This window comes from Rhinopithecus roxellana, chromosome 1, assembly GCF_007565055.1.
Source record: "Rhinopithecus roxellana isolate Shanxi Qingling chromosome 1, ASM756505v1, whole genome shotgun sequence".
Taxonomy (NCBI): Eukaryota; Metazoa; Chordata; class Mammalia; order Primates; family Cercopithecidae; genus Rhinopithecus; species Rhinopithecus roxellana.
In genome coordinates, this window is record NC_044549.1 from 29,730,625 (window position 1) to 29,755,910 (window position 25,286).

At 36.5% G+C, this 25,286-nt stretch overlaps 1 protein-coding gene across 2 annotated transcripts in view; it reads right to left on the reverse strand.

The window, feature by feature from the left end:
* Positions 1-25,286, reverse strand: part of MORC1 (MORC family CW-type zinc finger 1) — a 188,230-nt gene that overhangs the window by 77,176 nt on the left and 85,768 nt on the right. For both annotated transcript variants that reach the window (XM_010386597.2, XM_010386598.1), the window contains exons 15-17: positions 13,714-13,842; positions 11,041-11,146; positions 6,086-6,224 (exon numbers count right to left, since the gene is read on the reverse strand). In XM_010386597.2, coding sequence (XP_010384899.1) covers positions 6,086-6,224; positions 11,041-11,146; positions 13,714-13,842 — 374 coding nt within the window. The remainder of the gene's footprint in view (positions 1-6,085; positions 6,225-11,040; positions 11,147-13,713; positions 13,843-25,286) is intronic.

A 25,286-nucleotide genomic window follows, 5' to 3' on the forward strand; every position in this document is an offset into this window, starting at 1 on the left:
TCCTCTTGGCCTTTGACAACGGCATTTGGTCACTTCTGTGAAACCCAGGAATAGACACAATGGATGGCATTCCTCAGTGTCAACCCCATGGTAAAATAAAGTTGCTTATGAAGCCAGGAGCTGAGAATGTCCTGAGTTCCCTGCACCACACTGTGCCACAACGCCAGGCTGTTCTGATGCTCTTTAATCATTAGTGCTGTCTGAGTCTGTTCAGTAAACCACGAATGCTGTTCCATCAGGAAGTATGACGTCAGCTTCTCAAGAAAGGACGAGTAAGAACATAATTTGGAGAAGCAGTGCAAGTTAAAGAGTTGAACTCTTGTTAGACACCTACTGTGCCCAACATTGCACCAGGTGTGTGGTAGGAGGTACACAGAAGAAAGCAACACATGATATCTGCCTTCAAGGGACTTGCACACTAGTTAATCACAAGCAATTTGTTTAACGTCTCATTTGGTATGCCATGAACACAGGGCATAGGACGCACAAGTGTGAATATATTATGCATTATCCCTCTTCGAAAAGCAATTCATCACCATAGAAAAATGAGATATTTGTAGTAAGAGTAATAAAGTAAAATATTTCATCTAAAATAACTAGAATAGCCTCTTGTTAGACAAGGGCCTTTAGGTGTCACAAATTTTGGATGATGACAGTTTATATAAGGAGACTAAAAAGCACTCTTGAAGAATAAATATATTTTCTATGGCATCTGTCACTATAGTTATACAGATTTGAAACCTCAGCAGCCTACACAATAATGACACATTAAAAAGATTAAGTTCTACATGGAAAAATGCATTCACATTCTTCATCACAAAGCTGTACTCAGATATGCCATTCAATTTGAAAAACACAGCTAAAAGTTCGGCAAGACTACTTTGCTCTGCATTTACGGCTAAAACAACCAATGTGGGAATTGCCAGATTACACTATTTCACTTCTGTGTGTATGTGTGTCCACATGAGCACTGAAAAAGAACAGAATTCTATTGTTGGAGTTCCTTCTCACCAGGCATGAAGTCTTATAAAGGCCATATATTTGATGGGATGACTATGAACATGACAAATGAAATCCAAATGCAGTCTCTGTATTCCAATCCAAATACGACAGTTTATTGTGACCAGGTATAAGAACATTTTGGTCTTCAGTAATATATGCAGAAGGTGGTAAGTCTAACCTATGTGGAGTCAACCAATCCAATCAAATATAAAATATTCATCTTTTAGGAATTCTGCATAAATCAAATTATTCTTTCCATCCTTCATTGTTTGCTAAATACTTATTATATGAAAGCTGCAGGCCTAGGTACCATTGGAAATACAAAGATGAACAAAAATAGTCCTTTAGTTCAAAAAGCATATAGTCTGATACGGGAGACAGATCAGATACATAAGTAACTATAACATTAGACAAAAAGTGACTATAATACCAGGTAGAAAGTAAAACACGCTCTAAGAAAGACCACATGGGACAAAGGGAACTGGAAGGAAGGGGATACTTTTCCAAGTAGGTAAATGAAAGAAGACTTCATACAGGGATTGGCAATAGTTTTGGATCTTGAAGGACTGGAGAAAGACCAGAGGCTGCTCCAGACAAGAATACAAAAACAAAGGCCTGCAGAGCAGCATGGAAGTGAATACTCGTAAGGAACATGGAGAAGCTCAGTAGAAGCACCATACAGAGTGGAAGAAACGAATGCTATTATATTAATAGAAAGGCAACTAGTGTCAGATTATACACAGCCTGCACTGTATGCCAAGAAAGGTATAGTAAATAGAAAAGATTAATTCAGAAAGACCTAGGGGACACATAAGCAATTCATCACACATTGCACAAATATATTGATTATGGAAATACGCTACTCATTAACATTACTTAGGTACAAAGGGGTAAATACAGGGGAGCTTAATTCAGGGATAAAAGTATGATCTGTCTTTTAATGATTAAGGGTATTAAGTGGATTTTAGATGGTACCATAAAACTCTGAATAAAGTATAACTAAAACTAGATTCTGTGTGCATGATAATGACACAATCATCCTTGTCATACAATAGAAGGTAGAAGAGAAATTGTAAGTTAAAACTGAGAAAGAGGTAAATTTGAGAACAGGGAGGTCCTGAAATACAGATAAATTTATTTTATAACATTATGGTTTTAAAATTATTGCCTAAGTTTACTGAAAAATAACAATTATCCAGCTAATATGCCAATAACAACTGAGCAATCCAGTGAAACAATGGAAATAAAAGCTTCATCACTTGGCCAGCAGGTGGCACTTGTCACTCGGTATAGAAAACAGCAGGTAATGTGGAATGAGGCTGAAAGTAGTTAGAAACAGATTACTCATTCATCTATTCAGAAGGATTAAGATGGGGATGGGTTGTATTCAGAAGCACAATTTATAATGAGGATCCTGCTTGTTGACACAGCTTATCAATTACATGGAGGACAACCCCTTTACTCTATAAAATGCACCGCAGTAGACAGATCTTGAATTTGAGCTCTCCTATTAGGTTTACTGAACTTAGGTATTTCCCTTAACAAATATGATTTGCAATATATAAGTTTGTTGCTACTGTGAAAGTTCTTATGTCCTTTTTGTCTGTATTTTTCCTATGAGACTGTGAGAAAAATGGTGCTGGAATTAGGCAAAAAGGAAATAAACTCCAACCTTACCATTTAAAGCTATTTGACTTGATTAAAATTATTTAACTTTTTTGGATTTCACTTTCCTCTTTGTTAAAATAGATACCACTAGCTGGAGTGTTGTAGGAATTAAATAAGATACCATGTGGAAACGATACCTTTAGATCTAGATACTTCATTTTCTCCTACGGGACAACATCTAATGATTAGGATAATTCTCTTACCATCTAATCATTAGATACCCATAGAACCTAAAATACAGAAAGATCTTTGATTTATCTAGTCAACCCTTCATTTTCCAGATCAAGATGCCTGCTACCATTAAAGCTGAAATGCAAGAGAGTTAAGAGAGAGGGTGTGCAGGTTTAGGTCATTTTTATATTCACTACCCAGGTCTGGTCAATGGGTAAGTGGTCATTGGGAGTGGGAGGGAGGAAGAGAAGGGCAAATAATAATTACATGGTATATATTGTATGATTTTGTGATACTGAATGGGCGAATGGATGCCAACAATAGACATACAGTAAATCACAGTAATGAATTAGCCAGTTCTTGATTTTCCAGTGATGTCTAGCCTACAGCTGAAACTGAATGGGGCCAATGATGCCCTGTTTTTCTAGCTTTCCCATCCTTTCTTATATCACATTCCAAAATTTCTTCTAAAGGGTTTTAGAAGGAGGACAGGAAATTTACATTGAACACTGCATGGTTTTTAGTCTTATTTTTAGCATCAGATAAATATCACCAAAACATAGTTTTGTAACATGTTCATGGATTATTTTTGTGAAAGGAGGAATCAAGGTCATCTTCCAGAGGTCTTCTGTTCAGTAATTACCATGTTATAACTATACAGGAGTTGCATCATTATCACAAGACACACCATTTTTAAAAGAGATACCACACAAAAAACTGAGTTTAATTTTTAAAATATGTAAGCTTAGCATGTAATCTAAGTGACTGGTTCCGTGAAAGAACAAATCAGTGCTCATCTCCAAGTGTTCCTTTAGGTTGTTTTTCTCACCTGAAATGCCCTATCCTTTTCCCTCTATTTATCCTAAATACACTTCAAGATACAAGTGTCACTTCCACTATGTAACTTTCTTTGATATATTTTTTCTTTTTTTTTTTGACACAGAGTCTCGCTCTTTCTCCCAGGCTGGAGTGCAGTGGCGTGGGCTCACTGCAACTTCTGCCTCCCAGATACTCCCACCTCAGCCTCTGAAGTAGCTGGGATTACAAGGCATGAGCCACCACACCCAGCTAATTTTTTGTATTTTTTGTAGAGATGATGTTTCACCATGTTGGCCAGGCTGGTCTCAAATTCCTGACCTCAAGTGATCTGCCCATCTCAGCCTCCCAAAATGCTGGGATTACAGGTGTGAGCCACCGCACCCAACCCCCCACATAACTTTCTTTGATTGAAGCTGCCCTCATAGTAAACTTCTATTGCAGTGTCAATTACAATAAGAAAACACATTTGAATTAATACTACTTTATAGAGGTTGCTCATTTTTAAATAGCTGTTAGACTTGGTCCACAAAAAGACTGCATAATATCTGAGGGCATGTTTTACCTACTGATTCAACTACCTATTGAGTACCCAGTATATGCCAGGCACTGTTTTGGTTAATATAGATTCACAGTAAGTAAAACCAAGACTATTCCTGTTCTCATGGAACTCACATTCTGATATTACAGATACTCTGTATTCCCCGTAATTCCCAGCCTGGGACAGACCTGAGGGCAAGTATGTGCTCAATGATCACCTCAAAATTAACTGGTTGCCTTTGGTTGAGTGAACCTCAACCCAAAGCTTTCCTTGGTTACCACAAAAGCAGGGTCAGTTATAGGCCCCGAGTTCTAGAAAGTATGTAAAAGATGTCAGGAATCTTTTCACAAAAGGATTCTGTAAAATTTTCCTTTTGCAAAAGGGAAAAGGAGGATGGAGAGGGTTTTGTCCTTTGAAGTACTGGCAGTGAATTTCTATATAAGTACTGCTAAATTCCTTTGTTTACATTTGAAACAAACTGAATCTATAACCTTGGCTTAAATCTTATGAAAAAAAATCAACTACCAAGAAAAAAGAACACAGAACTGTTGGCCCAAATCTGCTATTCCATCAGCTGCCATCGAATTCTCTACCTCAGTGATGAATACAACATCCAATCTTAAACAAACAACAAGCTAATTAAGTCTTGGTGACTGGCATTATTAATATACAGGGGTTGGCTATGACCGCTGTAGAAAAGAAAAACAACGTCCAGAGATGGCAATAAACATGCAATCAATTCTTAATGTGCTGAATGCCTTCACAAAGTGTGATAAATAAGAAACAAAATTAAAATATTTCATAACAAAAAGATCCGAATGTACCTAATTATTTATTAAAAGTCCGTGAAACCTTTATTTCTGACTTTCGTTATCAAACCCATGATTAGAGGTCTTAAAAACTGTAGAAAGTTGAGCCACTTTTTGGAGGTGGAGAGTGCTTAGGAGAATGTGTTTCCAAAGTGACTCTCAGTATCTTTCCTAGAGAGACCCTAAGACTCCAGGGTGGAAAAGGCGGCTCTGGTTTCTTTGGTTGTAATCTCAGGTGGTATCTGACCCGCACTGCAGCACCCTAACAAGCTAAGTGAGATAAAAGAGTATTCTATGAAGCCAGGAAAACACTTACTATAAGCTGCTATGGCTGGGGAGCTTAACTCCCACTTCATCACTGAATTTTCTATTTTAATAAGCATTTTATTTCCTGACATCTACAGAAGTGTCCACACATTTGGACATACGCTACAAGTGCTGTTTGAGGAAGCCAACAGGCTACACAATTAAAAAATAATGGATTCATGTGCTAAATCTATAGAGAGTTAACTATTAGTCAAGAAAATAAAATAATTTTTCTACATGCCACATTTTCTTACACTCGAAATTGTCATGGTTACCTATGTGGATTGATAGTAATGTTTAATTTATTGAATTTTCTTAACAATTAAATATGACTTTGACTTTCTAAATTAATAGGTTAATGTTTTTTAAAAGAACTGTTTACCTTAAAACCCTCCCTCAGGGAAGAATGAAATAAAAACAGCCTGACCTTTGGAGTTACACAAACTTGTGTTGCGCCTTGATCACATGACCTTGGACATGCTGGCTGATTCTATAAGGCTCTATGAGCAGCTGTGGAGTAGAAATAAATGTCCCTATTTCTCATATGCATTGTTGTGTAGATGGGTTTAGATATCACACATACAGTTTTTTTTTGTTATTTTTTTTTTACAAAACTCACCCTTTAGAACATGTCTTAGATCTAAAATTAAAAGACATCAAAAAGGACAGAAAAAAGAGTATACACATTTTATTGTGTAAACCACTTTAGTCAATTTGCACCTATGAAACCAACAGTTCATGGGCAAATTGGCAGGAATTAATTACAACTCACCTGTGGCTGCTGTTCTGCCAGTCTATTTTGATACTTTAGGACGGACTCTCTAAGTTGCTTCTCTTTCTCATTTTTTGATGGTGATATTGTGTTCATCGTGCCCAGCGGGATGGAAGGTAGACGTTCTATCTGATGACAACTTCAGAATCAACAAGCACAAGATTAACATCAGGAGAAATATAAAACTACTTACTGTCTGTAAAAGATGATTTACTTCTACAAGCAGTTACTCTTTATGTCATATATCCAAAATTCAAATACAAAGGAAAAGCATTGTATTGGTGGCTTTCGATAACAAATAACCTTAAATCTCCAATTTGCATGGAAAACAGCCTAATAAAAAATGTGGACAATAGCATATATTTACGAGGATGGGAAAGCGTCAATTATATTGCTAATGCTTCACTTATTCTACACTATCATAAAATGAGGACTTTTGCAAAAATTATTTGAGATCACTGAGTTTATCTCATCATTGTCATTTCCCCCCCCCCAAAAATGGTAGCAAAATACATATGTCTTTTTAAAATATAGCAAATAATTATGCCTCTGAAACATATGGATGACCCAGGATCACTGTGAAGACCAGTGACTACATGATGTGATGTAGGATTCAGCAACAGCCTCAGGAGGTAATGAGATGCATTAGAGCCCCTTCCCCAAATCGCCCACTGGTCCTGACAGCAGCATTCTGCCCAAGTGCTTGCTGCCATGAGTATCTGCTTTCCAGGCTTACAGATATGCTGTTCTAATAACTTGTGGGTTAGTAAATACATAATAATGTAGAATGATTTGTAAATGAACAATACACAGGCTATGGATCAGCACATCCCTTGTTTTAATTACAAAAAAATACGAATAACCCTCAAAGCTTATGGTTTGGAAGGTTTGAGGCCATTTTTCCTTTTCTTACTTCTGCATTTGTGGCTATGTACTGGGGAACTGAGTCAGCCAAACTGCCGAAAAAGGAAGATATTATTTTGTTCACTTTGGTATCAAGGCTTAATACAGACAAGAAGTTCAGCTCCCACTGGGCATAGCTTTGATTCAGGGCATGGCGAGGAACACGCAGTAGAGTCGTAAGACACTGAGGTCAGTTCTGCGAGCCTGCTCTGGGTCAAGGAGTTTTCTATTGTTGATTGGGGGTGGGGAGGGGAGGAGTTCCACTGAACTACCAAAAAAAGGAGAAAGGGACAAAGTCACAGAAAATGCATGGGTCTTAGGCTAGGCAAGGGAAGAGGAGGCTGAGGATCGAGAGAGGACTTTCTCCCATCTGAAACAGTGAGGGAAAAGGGAGGCAGATGAGACCCACCATTTCTCTGTTTTTCAGGGTTGCAGCATATATTTTTCTCGCCCCATACCAGCAGAGAAGAGTTAGGAACTACAATCAAATTCAGGTACTACTGTGAAAAAACACTTAATTCCACCCACACATGGTGTTTGTTATTATCGTTATTTTCAAAGAAAGGTGCTAGATAAACAAACCCTAGGGACAACTTGTATATATACAGCAACCCACAGTGTTGATTTGAAGACAACTGTGGGGTGGCATCTATATAGGCTTCTACTTCATTTCAGAAAAGAACCTGTGACAACATAAAGTTTTTATTCAGAAGGAAGAAACCTCAAGCATTTTATTAGAATGCAATTCATTCAATTGTCTTCATTTAAAGATGTTTGGACATGAATTACACTTTAATATGCAATACAATCCATAGATATTTTTTCACATCTTTTTCAAAATTCAGACATTTTTGGTTCAGCCAAGTAATAGGCATCATTTTGACTCTGTTGGTAATCCCTATTTTCAATGCAGGTAAGTGCATAGTATGAATGTAATGGAAGCATACTGATCGCTATTTCTCAGATACTGTGTCAAAAACGTACAGCCTCCCTCTGTGCTTGAAGAGGAAAACAAAACCAGGCTCCAATGGTTCGAAAAAAGAATGGCTCCACCTTACCCTGTCCAGGTTACTGAATGCTACCATTTGTAAGACGTATTTTGTCCACTAAAAAGTATCTGAATGAAACTAGGCTTCCTGAAATGGAAAAGGATGCCTTCCAACAGACAATGTGGTAAGGCAGGAAGGGTACAGGTTTTGCATCAGAAACTTAGCTTCCAATTTCAGCTGTAGTGAAGAATTCTGGGCAAGTTACTAATCCTTTCTTAGCCTCTCTATTTTCTTCTCTGAGAAATGGGGAAAGTTCATAGGCCTTTTATAAAAATGGAATGAGATAGCATATATAATTGCAAAGTAAGAGAAAGTTATTACCATGTTTCCAGCCCAAGTTCTAGTTACACATTGTTCATTCAAATGCTGTCTGTTGACAATGGCCTTGCTGACAATTGGCAATTAACTACTGACAAGAAACCGTATTTTCTGTAAATACAGACAACAACACTTTTCATCCCATTACTCTGTCCCTCTACTCATAGACTACTCCCTAATAAATAACTATGCTTATCATCACTTTATTACACTTATTTTAAGTGATTCTATCCAAATCCAGTGGCACATATGTCAGGGGTCCTGCCTAGCAATAATGTATTTTGAAGCATATTCTCAAGGTATGCATGGCCCATCCTACCATTTTGAGTCAAAGGACTGAGCAAGGTCATCAGATTAATTTCTTCCCCCTCCCTGGGAATCATCATATCTACACCACTGTTAATGAGCTCCCATGAAGGAAGTGCCAAATCTCAATTAACTGCCCTTTTAATCAATTTTTCTTTACATCTCCCTTAAATCTCTTGCTGCCACTTTAAGCATATTTTTGTCACAATATTTTCTGTGAAAATAAAACACAGATGGTTAATATCATGTCATTATATTTAAAGAATCAAGGACTTAAGAAAATTATAAATATAGGAAAACTTTTTTGCATGATAGGCTTTTAATGTCCATAAGTTTTCTGTCAACATGGCTAAATTTATCTAGCCACTCATCACAAGTGGCACTGTTCTTATGTGAAAAAGAGACAGAATTAAATGAATAAGATCTTGTATTTGATAGCACAAGGTGACTACAATCAACAATAGCTTATTATACATTTTATGATAACTAAAAGTACTATTTGAAATGTTCTAACACAAAGAAATGATAAATGCTTGAGGTGATGAATACCTCCATTTACCCTGATGTGATTATTACATACTATATGCCTTATCAAAATATCTCATATCCTCATAAATCTATATACCTATCGTGTACTCATACAAATTAAAAATTAAATTTTTAAAGAGAGACAGAATTAATACAGCTTTGAAACTAATTTTACAATGCTCTGAGATGGTACTGTTACTTTTCAGAAGGGGGTGAGTCTGTGCCAATGCAGGGACAACAGTAAGTTGAAGGTAAGGGAAACTGCAGAGGACAGCTTCCCAGTTCTGTGGGTCTGACAGTGCCCACGACTGGTCTAAGAAGTCCTAGGGATAGGGTTACATCTGTGGGGAGTAGCCTAAATTCGGGGATCAAGGGCCTCTAGTGACCAGGGACTTTCAGCAGATTGTCGTAACAATGGGACTTAGCTGGATCCAGAGAAGATGCATAAAGATCCTATTATTATACCACATTCCAGTATATGGAAAGCTGAGTTAAAGGGGGGTTATATAATTTCTGAGATTTCACAGCTAATAGAACCAGGAGTCAAACCCAGGCAGTCTGTCTTCAGAGTCTGAACTCTAAATACAATCCTAGACTATATGAAAGTTCTTAGTTCATGGTAAGTTCACATGATTAACTATTCTTAATATTGAAACTGAGCAAACACTTTGTTCCTATTTGGGAGATATTAAGTCCCAAGTTGGGGATGAACACAGGTTAGGAAACAGAAGATCTTGGCCAGTGGCTTCATACATAGATTTCTTAGCCTGGATTTGGGTTTTAATTCTCTGTTTCCCAAAATAAAGAAGAATAGATCAGTGTTTTATAATCATGATCCCTGGAGCTCTAGGCTTTCTGCAGAGTAGGGAACGGAAATAAAAAAGTGGACACCTTTGGTTCCTAGCCTCCAACCCAATCAGGATAGTTTTGCATATATCTACTTTATTTTTGGGTTCTGTGACAAATTTTTATTTGGGAAAAACAAGGTTGCATCGCAAAACAAGAAAGGGATACAAAAAAACCTGGACCATGATTTGAAATCTAAGAGCCTTTGCCACCTCTGACATTTTTCTTCAGTCTCTAAATATAAATAACCTGGGGACTCTAGGTGAAAGGAGTTTTAGCAGCAGTTTCCAAATGTTTTCTTTTTCTTTTATCTTTTTGCTCTTTTTTTTCAGAGCCAGATAAAAAATAACCAAACGAGTTATTACCCTAATGTCTATATTAAAAATATTGACTCACATATCCAGCTCAAAGGACTTAGAATAGACTGCATGGAAAAGCAATGCTTGACTTAGGGGTGCCTTTGTTAAAGGGGAATACTAACTATTTTCCCTATAGGGGAAAATACTAGTCTAAAAGGGCTTGTAATAACGTTGACACCCTTCAATATTTAATCAGTCTTTTTCCTGTTTTAGTTTGAACTTTTTCCTCCAAGAGTATAAAGCAATGAAATCAATATATGATTTAAGCAGAAAAAGCATATGGTCTAACAGTTTAATGCCCTTGGAGACACTCTCTGAGTAACATTCCTGTCCAATAAGGACATATGTTGTATGAAAATGAACTGGAAGGAAGAACTCTTACGTACCAGGTTGTGGTCTCCCACGGGTGGAAGTGCAGAGCTGCACACCCCAACGTCTTCAGATAGTTACAATGAGATCTCTTTTATTTGATGGAAAAGCACACCAATGAAATAATCTTTGCACAGGTAGCAGGGCGTTAGAGTTTGAAGAGATACCAGATACTAAGCTAAAATCTATATTATAGGTTAACATTTTCAAGGTTCATACATATGAACTTTAGAAATTAAAAATGAATACAGAATTTTAGAAAATAATCAAAAACTACCTGTTTTCCAAGCGGTTGGGATTATTAGCACAAATCCAAATGTCAAAAATTTCTTTTTCCTGATAATCAGTAGAGGAAGGCAAGACTCTCCATTTAAGACAAAGATCTGACAATCAAAACAAAATGACACAGAAAAGAGATCAGAAATGAATCTATCATAGCAAGATGTCAGTTTGCACATACCAGAAGTATGAGGTATCTCTCAATCCAAAGACAAGCGAATCCTTCATCATATACCATTATCCTTGATGGCACATCTATTCTAGGGTTCTATGAGCTACTTCAGGACCCCACCAACAAGTTATTATTATTATTGTCTCAGTTCCCTCCAGTTAGTTTCTGCTACTTTCAGCCAAAAGAACCTTAAATAATACATCCACTTCACCTCTTCTAAAATCAAATTAAGAATTTCAGTGACTTGACTCTCCCATTTTCTCTGACCTACTACCCATCTGCTGACAACACCACTTTCTGTCTCCAACTACATGATTAACATAAGAGGAAAACCATGGTCTCAACGAGTATAAAATTAAATTGAAAGAAGGAAGGAAGGAAGGAAGGAAGGAAGGAAGGAAGGAAGGAAGGAAGGAAGGAAGGAAGGAAGGAAGGAAGGAAGGAAGGAAGGAAGGAAGGAAGGATGGAAGGAAGGAAGGAAGGAAGGATCGATCAAGTTTTCTGAGCCATATACACATTTCTTCTGTACTTTCTTCTGTTCTTACTCCCCTCTCCAGTCTATAGCTTCTGATTTCTTCACCCACTTTCCAAAACAGTCCTTCCTTGCCTTTAGGATGAAGGCACACTTGTCTCTCCAGGCTACACTTAGGTTTAATCCTGAATTCCCTCCAGACACACTGCTAATGGCTCATAGGTTAACACTTGTCTCTTTCATCTAAGGCAGAGACAGTCAGTATACACAAAGATTAAGAACTTGAACAGCTCCACCTCTTATCACCTCTATGATCTTGGACAACTTATTTAACTTCTTATATTTCAGTATCATTATCTATTAAAAGATTAATATTATATTGTTCTTATCTAAAAGTTACTGAGAATGAAATGACATCCTCCTCATCATCATCATCATAAAAACCAACACTGCTAGACACTATCCTCAGCACTTAGTAAACTTTATTCACATTATTCTTAAAACTCTATAATGTAGCTACAAATACTAATCTCATTTCATAAAAGAAGAAACTGAGACTTAAAGAAGTTAAACAATTTGCCCAATTTTGTACAGCTCTTGGGTACTGGAGATTGGATTCTAACAGTACCTGGTACAAATCAAAATCACAGTAATTGTTATCCATTATTATTAGCATGTGACAGGCTGTCACATACTGTCATCAATTTCCTCAATTATACCTTCTAAGTACCTGTCATGTATGATTCTTTTAACTCTCACTGCCACACCTTCATTCAGACATTTATAATTCATCACCTGGATCCTAGATTACAGTAGTCTCCTGTTCTAGCCCTTCACCAAGTCATCCTTCATTGAGCTGCCAGAACAACTTTAACTACATGTTACCTCTGACCAGTCGGGTCTTCCTTGGAATACTCCCAGGCAAAAGGCTGGGGAGGTGCTCCCGGAGAGCTGTATAATACTTCTATAGAGTTTTACACACTATAGGCTGCTTTAAAGTTTGCTCATCTGTTTTTCTCTACTGAGCTGTTAGTTACAGATTAATATTAGAGACTGTCTTTAACTCCCTATCCCTTTGCGTAGTGGCTAGAAAACATATCAGTAAGTGCTGAATGTAATTACCCTCCTATGGAAAAAATTCCAATACCTCCTGCTTGCTTATGAAAGTAAAACCTTATTCTGACATTCAAGAATCTCTAACATCTTTACCCAACCTAATACTTTTGTCTTATTATTTATTCATCGTTCAGTGATTCAGTTGTCAGTTATTAAATTCCTACTAGGTATTAAACAGTGTTACATATTAAAAATAGAAAGATAGCTCTTTCTATTACTCTTTCACAAACATCTTAGCCGAAGTGTACACCTGATATTAACTCACCTTTCGCTACTCTTTATCTCTGCCAATCAAAATTCTATTTTAATTAATTAATTTATTTTTTTTTTGAGACAGGGTCTCACTCTGTTGCCCAGGGTGGAGTGCAGAGGTACAATCACAGTTCACCACAGCCTCAACCTCCCAGGCTCAAGCGATCTTCCCACCTCAGCTTCCCAAGTAGCTGGGAACACAGGTGTGCACCACTGTGCCTGGCTAATTTTTGTATTTTTTGTAGAGGTGGGGTTTTGCCATGTTGCATAGGCTGGTCTCGAACTTCTGAGCTCAAGCAATCTACCCACCTCAGCCTCCCACGGTGCTGGGATTTAGGCATGAGCCACCATGCCTGGCTTGAAACTATTTCAAAGACTATCACAAATGTGACTCCACCATAGAATCTTGCCTCTACTCCCCAATCCTTTGCTTTGAACCCTCAAAAAATTATTTGTCTCTATTATATCATTTACCTTATTTTTCCCTGTATTACAATTATTTTCACACTTACAACTTTCTTCTAGACTGTAACCTCCTGGAAAGCAAGATGTCTTACTAACCTTTGTCTCCTTCCTCTCTCAATGACTTGCATCCCACAATGACTTGCATATTTAAGAACTCTTAATATTTGGTAATTAGAATGGAATTCAACACTCACCACATTGTATGATGAATGGGATACCCATGGCTTGTCTTCTTTGATATTGAATAGAATTTAAAGGTTTCTCCATGTCGATGTCATTCTGGTATCCAAATTCATTGCAAAACAATGTTAGATTTCTATTATCTTAAAAAAAAAAAAAAAGCAGGCAAAGAATAATGAAAAAATCATTAAAATCAAAACGATTGGCAAAGGGAAGTTTGTATACACAATATGATCTCGACTGTGTAAATATTAATACGTATACAGAAATAAGAGATTAAAAAATCAATATTGGTTGTCTCTGAATAGTGATGAGTGAAAACTATTTTCTGCTTTAGTCTTTTTGGATTTTCCAAATTATATGCAGTAAATCTGCAATATCTTTATAATAAAACTAAGAATAGCATGTATTTTAAAAGTTATGTGTTTATGCAATAAAACATACTGACATTTAAAGCATTGTTCTTAAGCATTCCCAGGAAAGACTGTACTGATTACACTTTAAAGGGCACTCTTAAAATTATTGATATAAATATTTATCTTGCTTATCTCACAGCCAGAGGTGGTTTATTTTATCTCTGGTTCCTTTTCTCTCCAGTCTTTATTGTTTATGCACTATCCTATTTCCAAATTGTGTATTTCCTCCTTGCTTGGAAACACTACTTACCATGGAGGACTGTTAGAGAGTCATTTTGTTCTTACTCTTTGATCCAGCAAATAGACTGTTAGGAATTATCCCTACACACATACATAAGTTGCCATGTATATTATAGCATGGCTCGACTAGTAAAAAGTTGGAGATAATGTAAAAGCATATGAATAAAGAACTGACAAATTCTGTTCCCCAAAAATGGAACAGTGGGCAACCTTTAAAAAGGAGGAAGTAGAGCTAAATGTAGTGTTGCATCAAGATCTCCAAGTTATAGTTTTAATTTAAAATATATATATATATACATATATCAAAGAGTATCCCTAGTGTAATTTTATGTAATGTATGAAAAGCCTGTCCATATAAAATTGCAATGTACATTATCCTGAATGGATGCAAAAGAAAGTTTTAATATTGGGTATCTTTAGAGCAGAAAGAGAGGTGGAGAGGAAGGCAAGGGAAAATACTTCTACTTTTCACTTTTTATTTTTCTCAACACTTTGAATATCTTTACATGTGCATACAGTTAAAATTGAAAGGAAAAAAAAAAAATCCATGTTTGACTGTTTTGTCCAATATGATAACCACTAACCATGGCACCAGCCTTACAACAACCTTAACACATAGCTATGTAATCCATGAAAAATACAAATAAATGATCTAACACCTTATTATTCCTGTTAAAATTTTGGCTCAGGGTGCTATGGGCCTTAGAGATCAGCAGAGAAAGAACTCAGCTTTCAAAAGGGTCTTCACAGTTGGGCTGGGCTAAGTAGACCTCACAAATTCCCAGGTCTGCCCTCTTGACTCTTCACAAAATCCCCAGCTGCTCTCGCTCCAAATTCTCCTTCAGATTTGGCTTTTGGGGCTTTTAATTCAGACTTTCAATTTCTTTTCTTGGCCCAGTATTTGTTTTTTTTGGAGAATCAAGCAATTCCATCTTAAATACTGATCTGCCATGTTGACTTGTGATTAACCCCTGTTCTGGAAATGCCTCTAAAATTTCTACTTTATCTACTGTTACTGTAAATCCAGCCCTTAGGTCAAAACAACCCTTAACCATAAAACCTGCCATTAGTTAGATTCACATCACATTCTTACAATTCACTGTGGGGTTGACTTCAATTGTTCTACACATTCTTTCCCTATGGTTTTTAAGTCCTGGGTCTGGGGGTAATGGCACAGGGATCCACCATTCTTATCTCACCACAGCCTAAGACATAACTTTTGTTCTTAAGACCCTATTAAATGTTTCTTTCTAAGAAACTGGATTTGTCAGACTCTTTCTTTGGCCTCTCAGCTTCCTCAATCTTTGAGGGTAGCTTCACATAGACTTGTTAACAGTGGAACTGTCTTGGTTCATCTCAAACTCTTCTTCTCTGTACACCAGATCCTGATGTACTACTCCTTGGTATCTAGAAAGGTTGATAAGGTTTTGCTTCTCTGATTTCTTTCTGTGTGTTTTTCTTTTATTATTATACTTTAAGTTCTAGGGTACATGTGCACAACGTGCAGGTTTGTTACATAGGTATACATGTGCCTTGTTGGTTTGCTGCACCCATCAACTCATCATTTCCATTAAGTATTTCTCCTAATGCTATCTCTCTCCCAGCCCCCCACCCCCTCACAGGCCCTGGTGTGTGATGTTCCCCACCCTGTCTCCAAGTGTTCTCATTGTTCAATTCCCACCTATGAGTGAGAACATGTGGTGTTTGGTTTTCTGTCCTTGTGATAGTTTGCTCAGAATGATGGTTTGCAGCTTCATCCACGTCCCTGCAAAGGATATGAATTTATCCTTTTTTATGGCAGCATAGTATTCCATGGTGTATATGTGCCACATTTTCTTTATCCAGTCTATTACTGATGGACATTTGGGTTGGTCCCAAGTCTTTGCTATTGTGAATAATTCCTCAGTAAACATACGTGTGCATGTGTCTTTCTTTATAGTAGCATGATTTATAATCCTTTGGGTATATACCCAGTAATGGTATTGCTGGGTCAAATGGTAGTTCTAGCCCTAGGTCCTTGAGGAATTGCCACACTGTCTTCCACAATGGTTGAACTAATTTACGCTCCCACCAACAGCGTAAAAGTATTCCTATTTCTCCACATCCTCTCCAGCATCTGTTGTTTCATGATTTTTTAATGATCACCATTCTAACTGGCGTGAGATGGTATCTCATTATGGTTTTGATTTGCATTTCTCTGACGACCAGTGATGATGAGCATTTTTTCATGTGTCCATCAGCTGCATAAATGTCTTCTTTTGAGAAGTGTCTGTTCATATCCTTCGCCCACTTTTTGATGGTGTTGATTTTTTTTCTTGTAAATTTGTTTAAGTTCTTTGTAGATTCTGGATATTAGTCCTTTGCCAGATGGGTAGATTGCAAACGTTTTCTCCCATTCTGTAGGTTGCCTGTTCACTCTGATGGTAGTTTTTTTTTGCTATGCAGAAGCTCTTCAGTTTAATTAGATCCCATTTGTCTATTTTGGCTTTTGTTGCCATTGCTTTTGGTGTTTTAGTCATAAAGTCTTTGTCCATGCCTATGTCCTGAATGGTATTGCCTAGGTTTTCTTCTAGGGTTTTTATGGTTTTAGGTCTTACATTTAAGTCTTTAATCCAGCTTGAGTTAATTTTTTTATAGGATGTAAGGAAGGGATCCAGCTTTGGCTTTCTTCAGATGGCTAGCCAGTTTTCCCAGCACCATTTATTAAATAGGGAATCCTTTCCCCATTTCTTATTTTTGTCATGTTTGTCAAAGATCAGATGGTTGCAGATGTGTGGTGTTATTTCTGAGGCCTCTGTTCTGTTCCATTGGTCTATACATCTGTTTTGGTACCAGTACCATGCTGTTTTGGTTACTGTAGCCTTGTAGTATAGTTTGAAGTCAGGCAGTGTGATGCCTTCAGCTTTGTTCTTTTTGCTTAGGATTGTCTTGGCTATATGGACTCTTTTTTGATTAAGACAGAATCTCACTCTTTCATCCAGGCTGAAGTGCAGTGGCGCGATCTTGGCTCACTGCAACCTCTGCCTCCTGGATTCAAGCAATTCTCATGCCTCAGCCTCCTGGGTAGCTGGGATTACAGGTGCGCACCACAGTGCCTGGCTAATTTTTGTATTTTTAGTAGAGATGGGGTTTCACCATGTTGGCCAGGTTGGTCTTTAACTCCTGAACTGAAATGATCCACCTGCCTCAGCCTCCCAAAGTGCTAGGATTACAGGTGTGAGCCACCGTGACCCACCCGCTTCTCTGATTTCTACATTAACTATTTCGTCTTTACTATATCAAAGCAGAGGGTGCTGTAGATTAAAAGAAACATGGATTTGAGTGCTGGGTCTGTCATATATTAGTTGTATAGTTGTGGGCAAGCCACTAAGCTTTCTTATCTATCAAGTGAGTGACTGCAGTAACCTGTCTTGCAAATTTATCACAAAGAATAAATGTGAAGGCACACTAAAAACTATAAAACCTGGAAGATTCTGAGAAGATGATAGAGTAGGAAGCATCAGAAGTCTGTTTCACCACCTAGACAAAAATGGCACTGGCAGAATCTCATGTAACTATTTGGGAACTCTGGAGTCTACTGAAGGCTTGCAACTTTCAGGGGAAGGGATGGATATTAAATTGCAGTTAATTTCAGTCATTTCAGCTCTCAGCCAGTAGTAGTAGCTACCCATCCTATACTCCATGTTCCTGGAAGATCTTTCACATAGCTTGATGAAATTAGGGTGGGGAGAAAAAAAGACCCTGTCCTCCAAATAACGGGGACTCCTGCTCTGATCACTGATTGCTGGCTATGATCACAGAAGTGTAGACGAAAAGGTGAGGGCCATTTTTGTTATGCCTCTCCCTCACGGTTGCAAGCCCCTCCCCTTCTACTTGGAGTGACTTCTAGCGGATTTAAGGGGTTGGTGTGTTTTTTTTCCTCCTTTCATTTGTCTCCTTTCACCTTATGGAAACCAGATACTGAAGACTAGTGCATCCAAAAGCTGCTACATGTATAGAGGAAATTAGGAAGTCACTGCACATGTCCCGGCAAAGGCACAGGCTCAGAAAAACCCAAGAAAACCTTAAGTGTATAGCTCGGGCTGATCTGCCCAGAGACAGCCTACAACAATTTAAACAAACAAACAAAAAAAAAAACCAGTAAGTCTTAGAGAAGGAAGAGACTCTGATTTCCAGAAGTACAACACTGTTAGATTCAAATGTCCAGTTTTCAACAAAAGAAAAATCACAAGTCATACAAAGAAACAGTAAAGTATGGCACATTCCAAGCAAAAGAATGAATCAACAGAAATTGTGCTTGAAAAAAACCTGATGGCAGATCTAATAGACAAAGATTTTAAAATGACTATCTCAAAGACACTCAAAGAACGAAAGAAAGAGAAAGAAAGAAAGAAAGCAAGAAAGAAAGAAAGAAGAAAGAAAGAAAGAAGAAAGAACGAAAGAAGAAAGAAAGAAGAAAGAAAGAAAGAAGGAAAGAAAGAAAGAAAAAGACAGAGAGAGAGAAAGGAAGGAAGGAGGGAGGGAGGGAGGCAGGAAGGAGGGCGGGGAAGGAGGAGGAAAGGAGGGGGGAGGGAGGGAGGAGGGAAGGAAGGAAGTAAGGACGGAAGGAAGGAAGGAAGAAGAAGGAAGGAAGGAATGAAGGGGAAAGAAAAAAAGAATGCAGTGCACAGGGCTCATGCCTGTAATCCCAGCACTGTGGGAAGCTGAGGCAAGTGGATCACCTGGGGTCAGGAGTTTGAGACCAGCCTGACCAACATGGTGAAACCCCATGTCTACTAAAAATACAAAAATTAGCCAGGTATGGTGGCACACACCTGTAATCCCAGATACTTGGGTGGTTGAGGTATGAGAATCTCTTGAAACTGGGAGGCAGAGGTTGCAGTGAGCAGAGATTGTGCCACTACACTCCAGACTGGCTGACAGAGTAAAACTCTGTCTCAAAAAATATATATATATATGTGAAAAAGTCAAGAAATTGACATATGAACAAAATGTAAATATCATAAAGAAATACAGAACTTAAAAAGAAAATAAAAAGAAATTATGGAGCTGAAAAAAATACAATAACTGAAATTTAAAAATCACTAGAGGGATACAGAGTCAGATTTGAGAAAGCAGAAGAGAAAATCTGAACACAGAAGTGAACTTTAACACAGAATAATGAAAACTAAATCTAATGAACAACAACAAAAAAATATTGAATAACAGTAACCAGAAGCAGCTCACACCTGTAATTCTAGCACTTTGGGAGGTCGAGGTGGATGGATCACCTGAGGTCAGGAGTTCAAGACCAGCCTGGCCAACATAGTAAACCTCGTCTCTACTAAAAATACAAAAAAATTAGGCCGGGCGCCATGGCTCAAGCCTGTAATCCCAGCACTTTGGGAGGCCAAGGCAAGCAGATCATGATGTCAAGAGACTGAGACCATCCTGGCCAACATGATGAAACCCTGTCTCTACTAAAAATACAAAAATTAGCTGGGCGTGGTGGCACACACCTGTAGTCCCAGCTACTCAGGAGGCTGAGGCAGGAGAATTGCTTGAACCAGAAGGTGGAGGTTGCAATGAGCCGAGATCATGCCATTGCACTCTAGCATGGTGACAGGGTAAGACTCTTATCTCAAAAAAAAAAAAAAAAATACAAAAAATTAGCCGGGGGTGGCACACACCTGTAATGCCAGCTACTCAGGAGGTGGAGGTTGCAGTGAGCCGAGATTGCACCACTACACTCCAGCCTGGGCGACAGAGTGAGACTCTATCTCAAAAAAAAAAAAAAAAAAAAAAAAAAAAAAAATTGAATAAAAGTGAACAGAGCCGAAGAACTAGACATCATCAAGTAAGCCAATAGACACCTTATGGAAACCCTAGAAGAAAATGAGAGAAAGAAAGGGAGAGATTATTTAAATAAATAATGGCTGAAAATTTTCTACATTTGGTGAAAAATGTGAATGTAACCATCTAAGGTGCTTAAAAAATTTCAAGTAGGATGAACTCAAAAAGACCCAAGAAACATCATAATCAAACTGTAGAAAGACAAAGAAAGAGTTTTGAAAGTAGAAAGAAAAAAGCAACTTGTCACATACAAGGGATCTTCAATAAGATTATCAGAAGATTTCTCATCAGAAGGGAAGCCAGAGGCAGTGAACTGATATTATTAAAGTGCTAAAAGAAAACAAACTATCAACTGAGAATCCTACATTTGGCAAAACTACCCTTTAAAAGTGAGAGAGAAATTAAGACATCCTCAGATAAACAAAAGGCAAAAGAGTTCATTACCACTAAGACCAGCCCTGCAAGAAATGCTAACGGAATTTTGCAGGTTGACATGAAAGGACATTAGACAGTAACTAGTAACTGTATAAAGAAATAAAGATATCATTAAAGGTAAATAAGTGGACAATTATAAAACAAGTATTATTGTAACAATAGTATGTAACTACACTTTTGGTTTCTTACGTAATTTAAGAGACTAATGCATTAAAATTATTAGTTTATGTTTTTGTACATACAAGGTATAAAAATGTAATTTTATGACATTAATAACTGAAAGGAGTGGGAAAAGAGCTTCTTGACCCTTTTCCTGTTTAGAAAAAAAAAGTATAGTTCATTGCCAGCATTCATTTAACATGTTCTTTGAGGCTAAAGCAAAGCTGACTGATTTTTCAATGTGAAAATAAAATATAAAAATTGATCTTTAGAGTTATTTCTAAACAGAACTAACACCAGAATCACCTGAATAATCAGAATTGCCTATTTTGAAAAAATCAGGTACATCAAATGAATCTATGGCCAACAACTGTTTGAGAACAATGTTAACATCATGCTTAGAATGCTTTGTTTTCCTAGGATTTACATTTTCAGTGATCAAAAATTACCATGTTTTGTAAATAGAAATATCACTACTAAAAACAGAATGCTATGAACAAAGTTGATATACTAGAGCAATGTGAAAATAATAATTAAAAGTGAGATATTTCATGGCAAAGTTATCTTGGGGTAAATCGTGTAGCCGCAAACACCACTGGTGAGTATCCTTGGGGCAAACAGGAAAAGAGTTAAGAATCAGAGTTCTTATATGTTATTGAAGTTAAGCTGGTATATATTTAAATTAGAATGTTATCAGTTTAGCATGTTAAATGTGATCTCCATAGTAACCACAAAAAAATGGCTAGAATATACTTTTGTTTCACTACAAAATATCAACAAGACACAAAAGAAAATAATGCAGGAAGTGAGTAACAAAAAGCTATAAGGCATAGATAAAACAATTAATAAAATGACAAAATTTTCTCCTTATCAGTAATTACTTTAAATGTAAATGGATTAAACATTCCAGAGATTAGCAGAATAAATTAAAAAACATAATCCCAGCATATGTTGTCTACAAGATACTTACTTTTGATCCAAAGACACAAATTGGTTGAAAACGAAATGATGGAAAAGTATACTTCTTGCAAACAGTAACCAAAAGAGAGCAGATATGGCTATAATATCAGACAAAACAGACTTGAAATCAAAAAAGTTTATGAGAGACAAAGAAGGACATTATACTTTAATGGGAGGTTCAGTATAGCTAGAAAATGTAACAATTATAAACATTTATGTACCTAATAACAGACCACCAAGTATATAAAGCAAAATTTAACAAAATTGAAGGGAGAAATAAACAGTTCTACAATATTAACTGGATACTTTAATACCTCACAATAACTGATAGAACATCCAGACAGAAGTAAAATAAGGAAATGGAGGACTTGAACAACACAATAAACCAACTATATCTAAAAACAAAGAGTCAATAGATTTTAAAAGATAGATATCACATAAAATACCTTCTCTGACCACAACAGGATGAAATTAGAAAACAATAACAAAAGGAAAATAGGAAAATTCACAAATTTGTGGAAATTAAATAACAAACTACTAAATAATAAACAAATCAAATAAAAAATCAAAGGTGTAATCCCAGCTACTCAGGAGGCTGAGGCATGAGAATCACTTGAATCCAGAAGGTGGAGGTTGCAGTGAACTGAGATCACGCCGCTGCACTCCAGCCTGGGCGACAGAACAAGACTCTGTCTAAAAATAAATAAATAAATAAATAAATAAATAAATAAATAAATAAATAAATAAATAAGGGAAATTTAAAAATACTGAGAGATGAAAACAAAAACACTACATACCAAAACTTAAAGGACACAGCAAAAACAGGGCAATGAGGCAAATGTATAGCTTTTACAAATGTTTATATTCAAAAAACAAGAAAGACCTCAAGTCAAAAACCTAACTTTACAGCTTAAAGAACTAGAAAAAGAAGAACAAACTAAACCCAAAGCCAGCAGGAAAAAGGGCATAAAGGTTAGAGCAGAGATAAATGAAATAGAGAATAGAAAAATAATAGAGAAAATCAACAAAATCAAAAGTCAGTTCTTCAAAAAGAGAAACAAAAGTGACAAACCTTTAGCTAGACGAACTAAGACAAAAAGAGAGATGGTCCAAATTACTAAAATCAAAAATGACAGTGGGGACGTTACTATTAATTCTACAGAAATAAAAATGATTATAAGAGAGTACCATGAGCAATTATACAACAATAAATTGGATAACTTAGACGAAATGGACAAATTTCTAGAAACACAATACCTACCAAGACTAAACTATGAAGAAACAAAAAATCTGAATAAGTCTACAACTAGTAAGGAGACTGAATCAGTAATAATAAATATCCCAACAAAGAAAAGTCCTGGAACTGATGACTTCTTCACTGACTGCTACCAAACATTTAAAGAAGAACCAACATCAATCTTTCTCAAACATTTTTTAAAAGTTGAAAAGGAGGAAATATTCCTCATTAACTCATTCTATAAAGCTGGCATTATCCTATCTCTTTGACACTCCTACAAAAGAAAACTACAGACCAATATTCCTTTTGACAATGATGCAAAAGTTCACAACAAAATACTAGCAAACTGAATTAAGAAGCATATTCTAAAGACTATACATCATGACCAAGTGGAATTTATTCATGTTCAACATACAAAAATCAATGTAATAGATCACATTAAGAGAATAAAGAAAAAAACTGCATGATCATCTCAATTGACGTAGAGAGGGCATATGATATAATTCGACATCCTTTCATGATAAAAACACTCAACAAATTAGGACAGAAGGAAACTACTTCAACATAATAAAATCCATATGTGAAATATCCACAAAGAATATTGTACTCAATGGTAAAAGACTAAACCTGTTTTCTCTAAGAAGGGACAAGGCAAAGACGCCCATTCTCACCACTTCCATTCAAAATAGTACTGGAAGTCCTAGCCACAGTGATTAGGCAAGAAAAAGAACACAAGGCATCCAGACTGGAAAGGAAGAAGCAGAATTATCTCTGTACACAGTTGATATAATCTTATATATAGAATACCCTAAATATTCCATGCAATTTTTTAAAACTGTTAGAACTAATAAAAAATTCAACAAAGTAGGACACAAAGTCAACACAGAGTCAGTTTTGTTTCTATACACTAACAATGAGCAACCCAAAAGGAAAAATTAGAAGACAACTCCATTTACAATACTATCAAAAAGACAACTTAGGAATTAACTTAATCAAGGAGATGAAAAACTTTTATAGTGAAAACTGTAAAATATTTCTTAAAGAAATTTAAAAAGACATAAATAAATGGAAAGACATCTCATGGTTATGGACTGGAAGTTTAACTTAACACTGTTAAGATGTCATTACTACCCAAAGCAATCTACAGATTTAATCCAATCCTTATGAAAATTCCAAAGACCTTTTTTTGTGGAAATAGAAAAACCAATCCTAAAATTCACATGAAATATAGAAAGATCCTAAATACCCAAAACAATCCTAAAAAAGAGTAATAAATCTGGAGAACTCACACTTCCTTACTCCAAAACTCACTAAAGCTACAGAAATCTAAAGAGTTGGCACTGACATAAAGACCAATGGATAGACAATCCAGAAAAATAAACTCTCACATAATCAAATATGGTCAAATTATTTTTGACAAGGGTGTCACAACCATTCGATGGAGAACAGACAGTCTTTTAAACAAATGGTATGGAGAAAATTGGGTATCTACATGTGAAAGATAAAACTGGACTCTTACATAACACCACTTGCAAAATGAATCCACAACCTAAATGTAACATCTTAAACTAGAAAACTCTTAAAAAACAAAAAGCACCATTAGATTTGGCAACACTTTGTAAAATATATGATACCAAAGGCACAAGCAACAAAAGGAAAAATAGACAAATGGCAACCCACAGAATGAAAAAATATAATGGGAAAACATATATCTGATGACTGGTAGCCAAAATAGAGAGGGAACTCCTCAAACTCAGCAACAACAACGAAAATAATCCAACTCAAAAAATATCAAAGACCTTGAACGGACATTTCTCCAAGGAAAATATGTAAATAGACAGTAAGCACAAGAAATGATACCCCAAATCACTAATCATTAGGGAAATGTAAATCAAAACTACAATGAGATACCATTTTATGCTCATTAGGATAGCTACCATCAAAAAAGGAACCCACAAAATAACAAGTGTTGGTGAAGATGTGGAGAAATTGGAACCCCTGTGCACTGTCGGTGGGAAGTAAAATGGTGTGGCCACTGTGGAAAAGAATATGGTAGTTCCTCAAAAAAACTGAAAATAGAATTACCATTCGATCTGGAAATTCCACTGCTGGGTATATACACAAAAGAACTTAAAGCAGGTTCTCAATTTTCCAAAGAAGACATATAAGTGGCCAAGATGTATGTATTTTTTAAATGCTCAACATGACTAAGCACCAGGGAAATACAAATTAAAATCACAGGGAGATATCACCTCATACCTGTTATGATGACTATGACCAAAGACGTGAAAGGTAAGTGTTGGCAAGG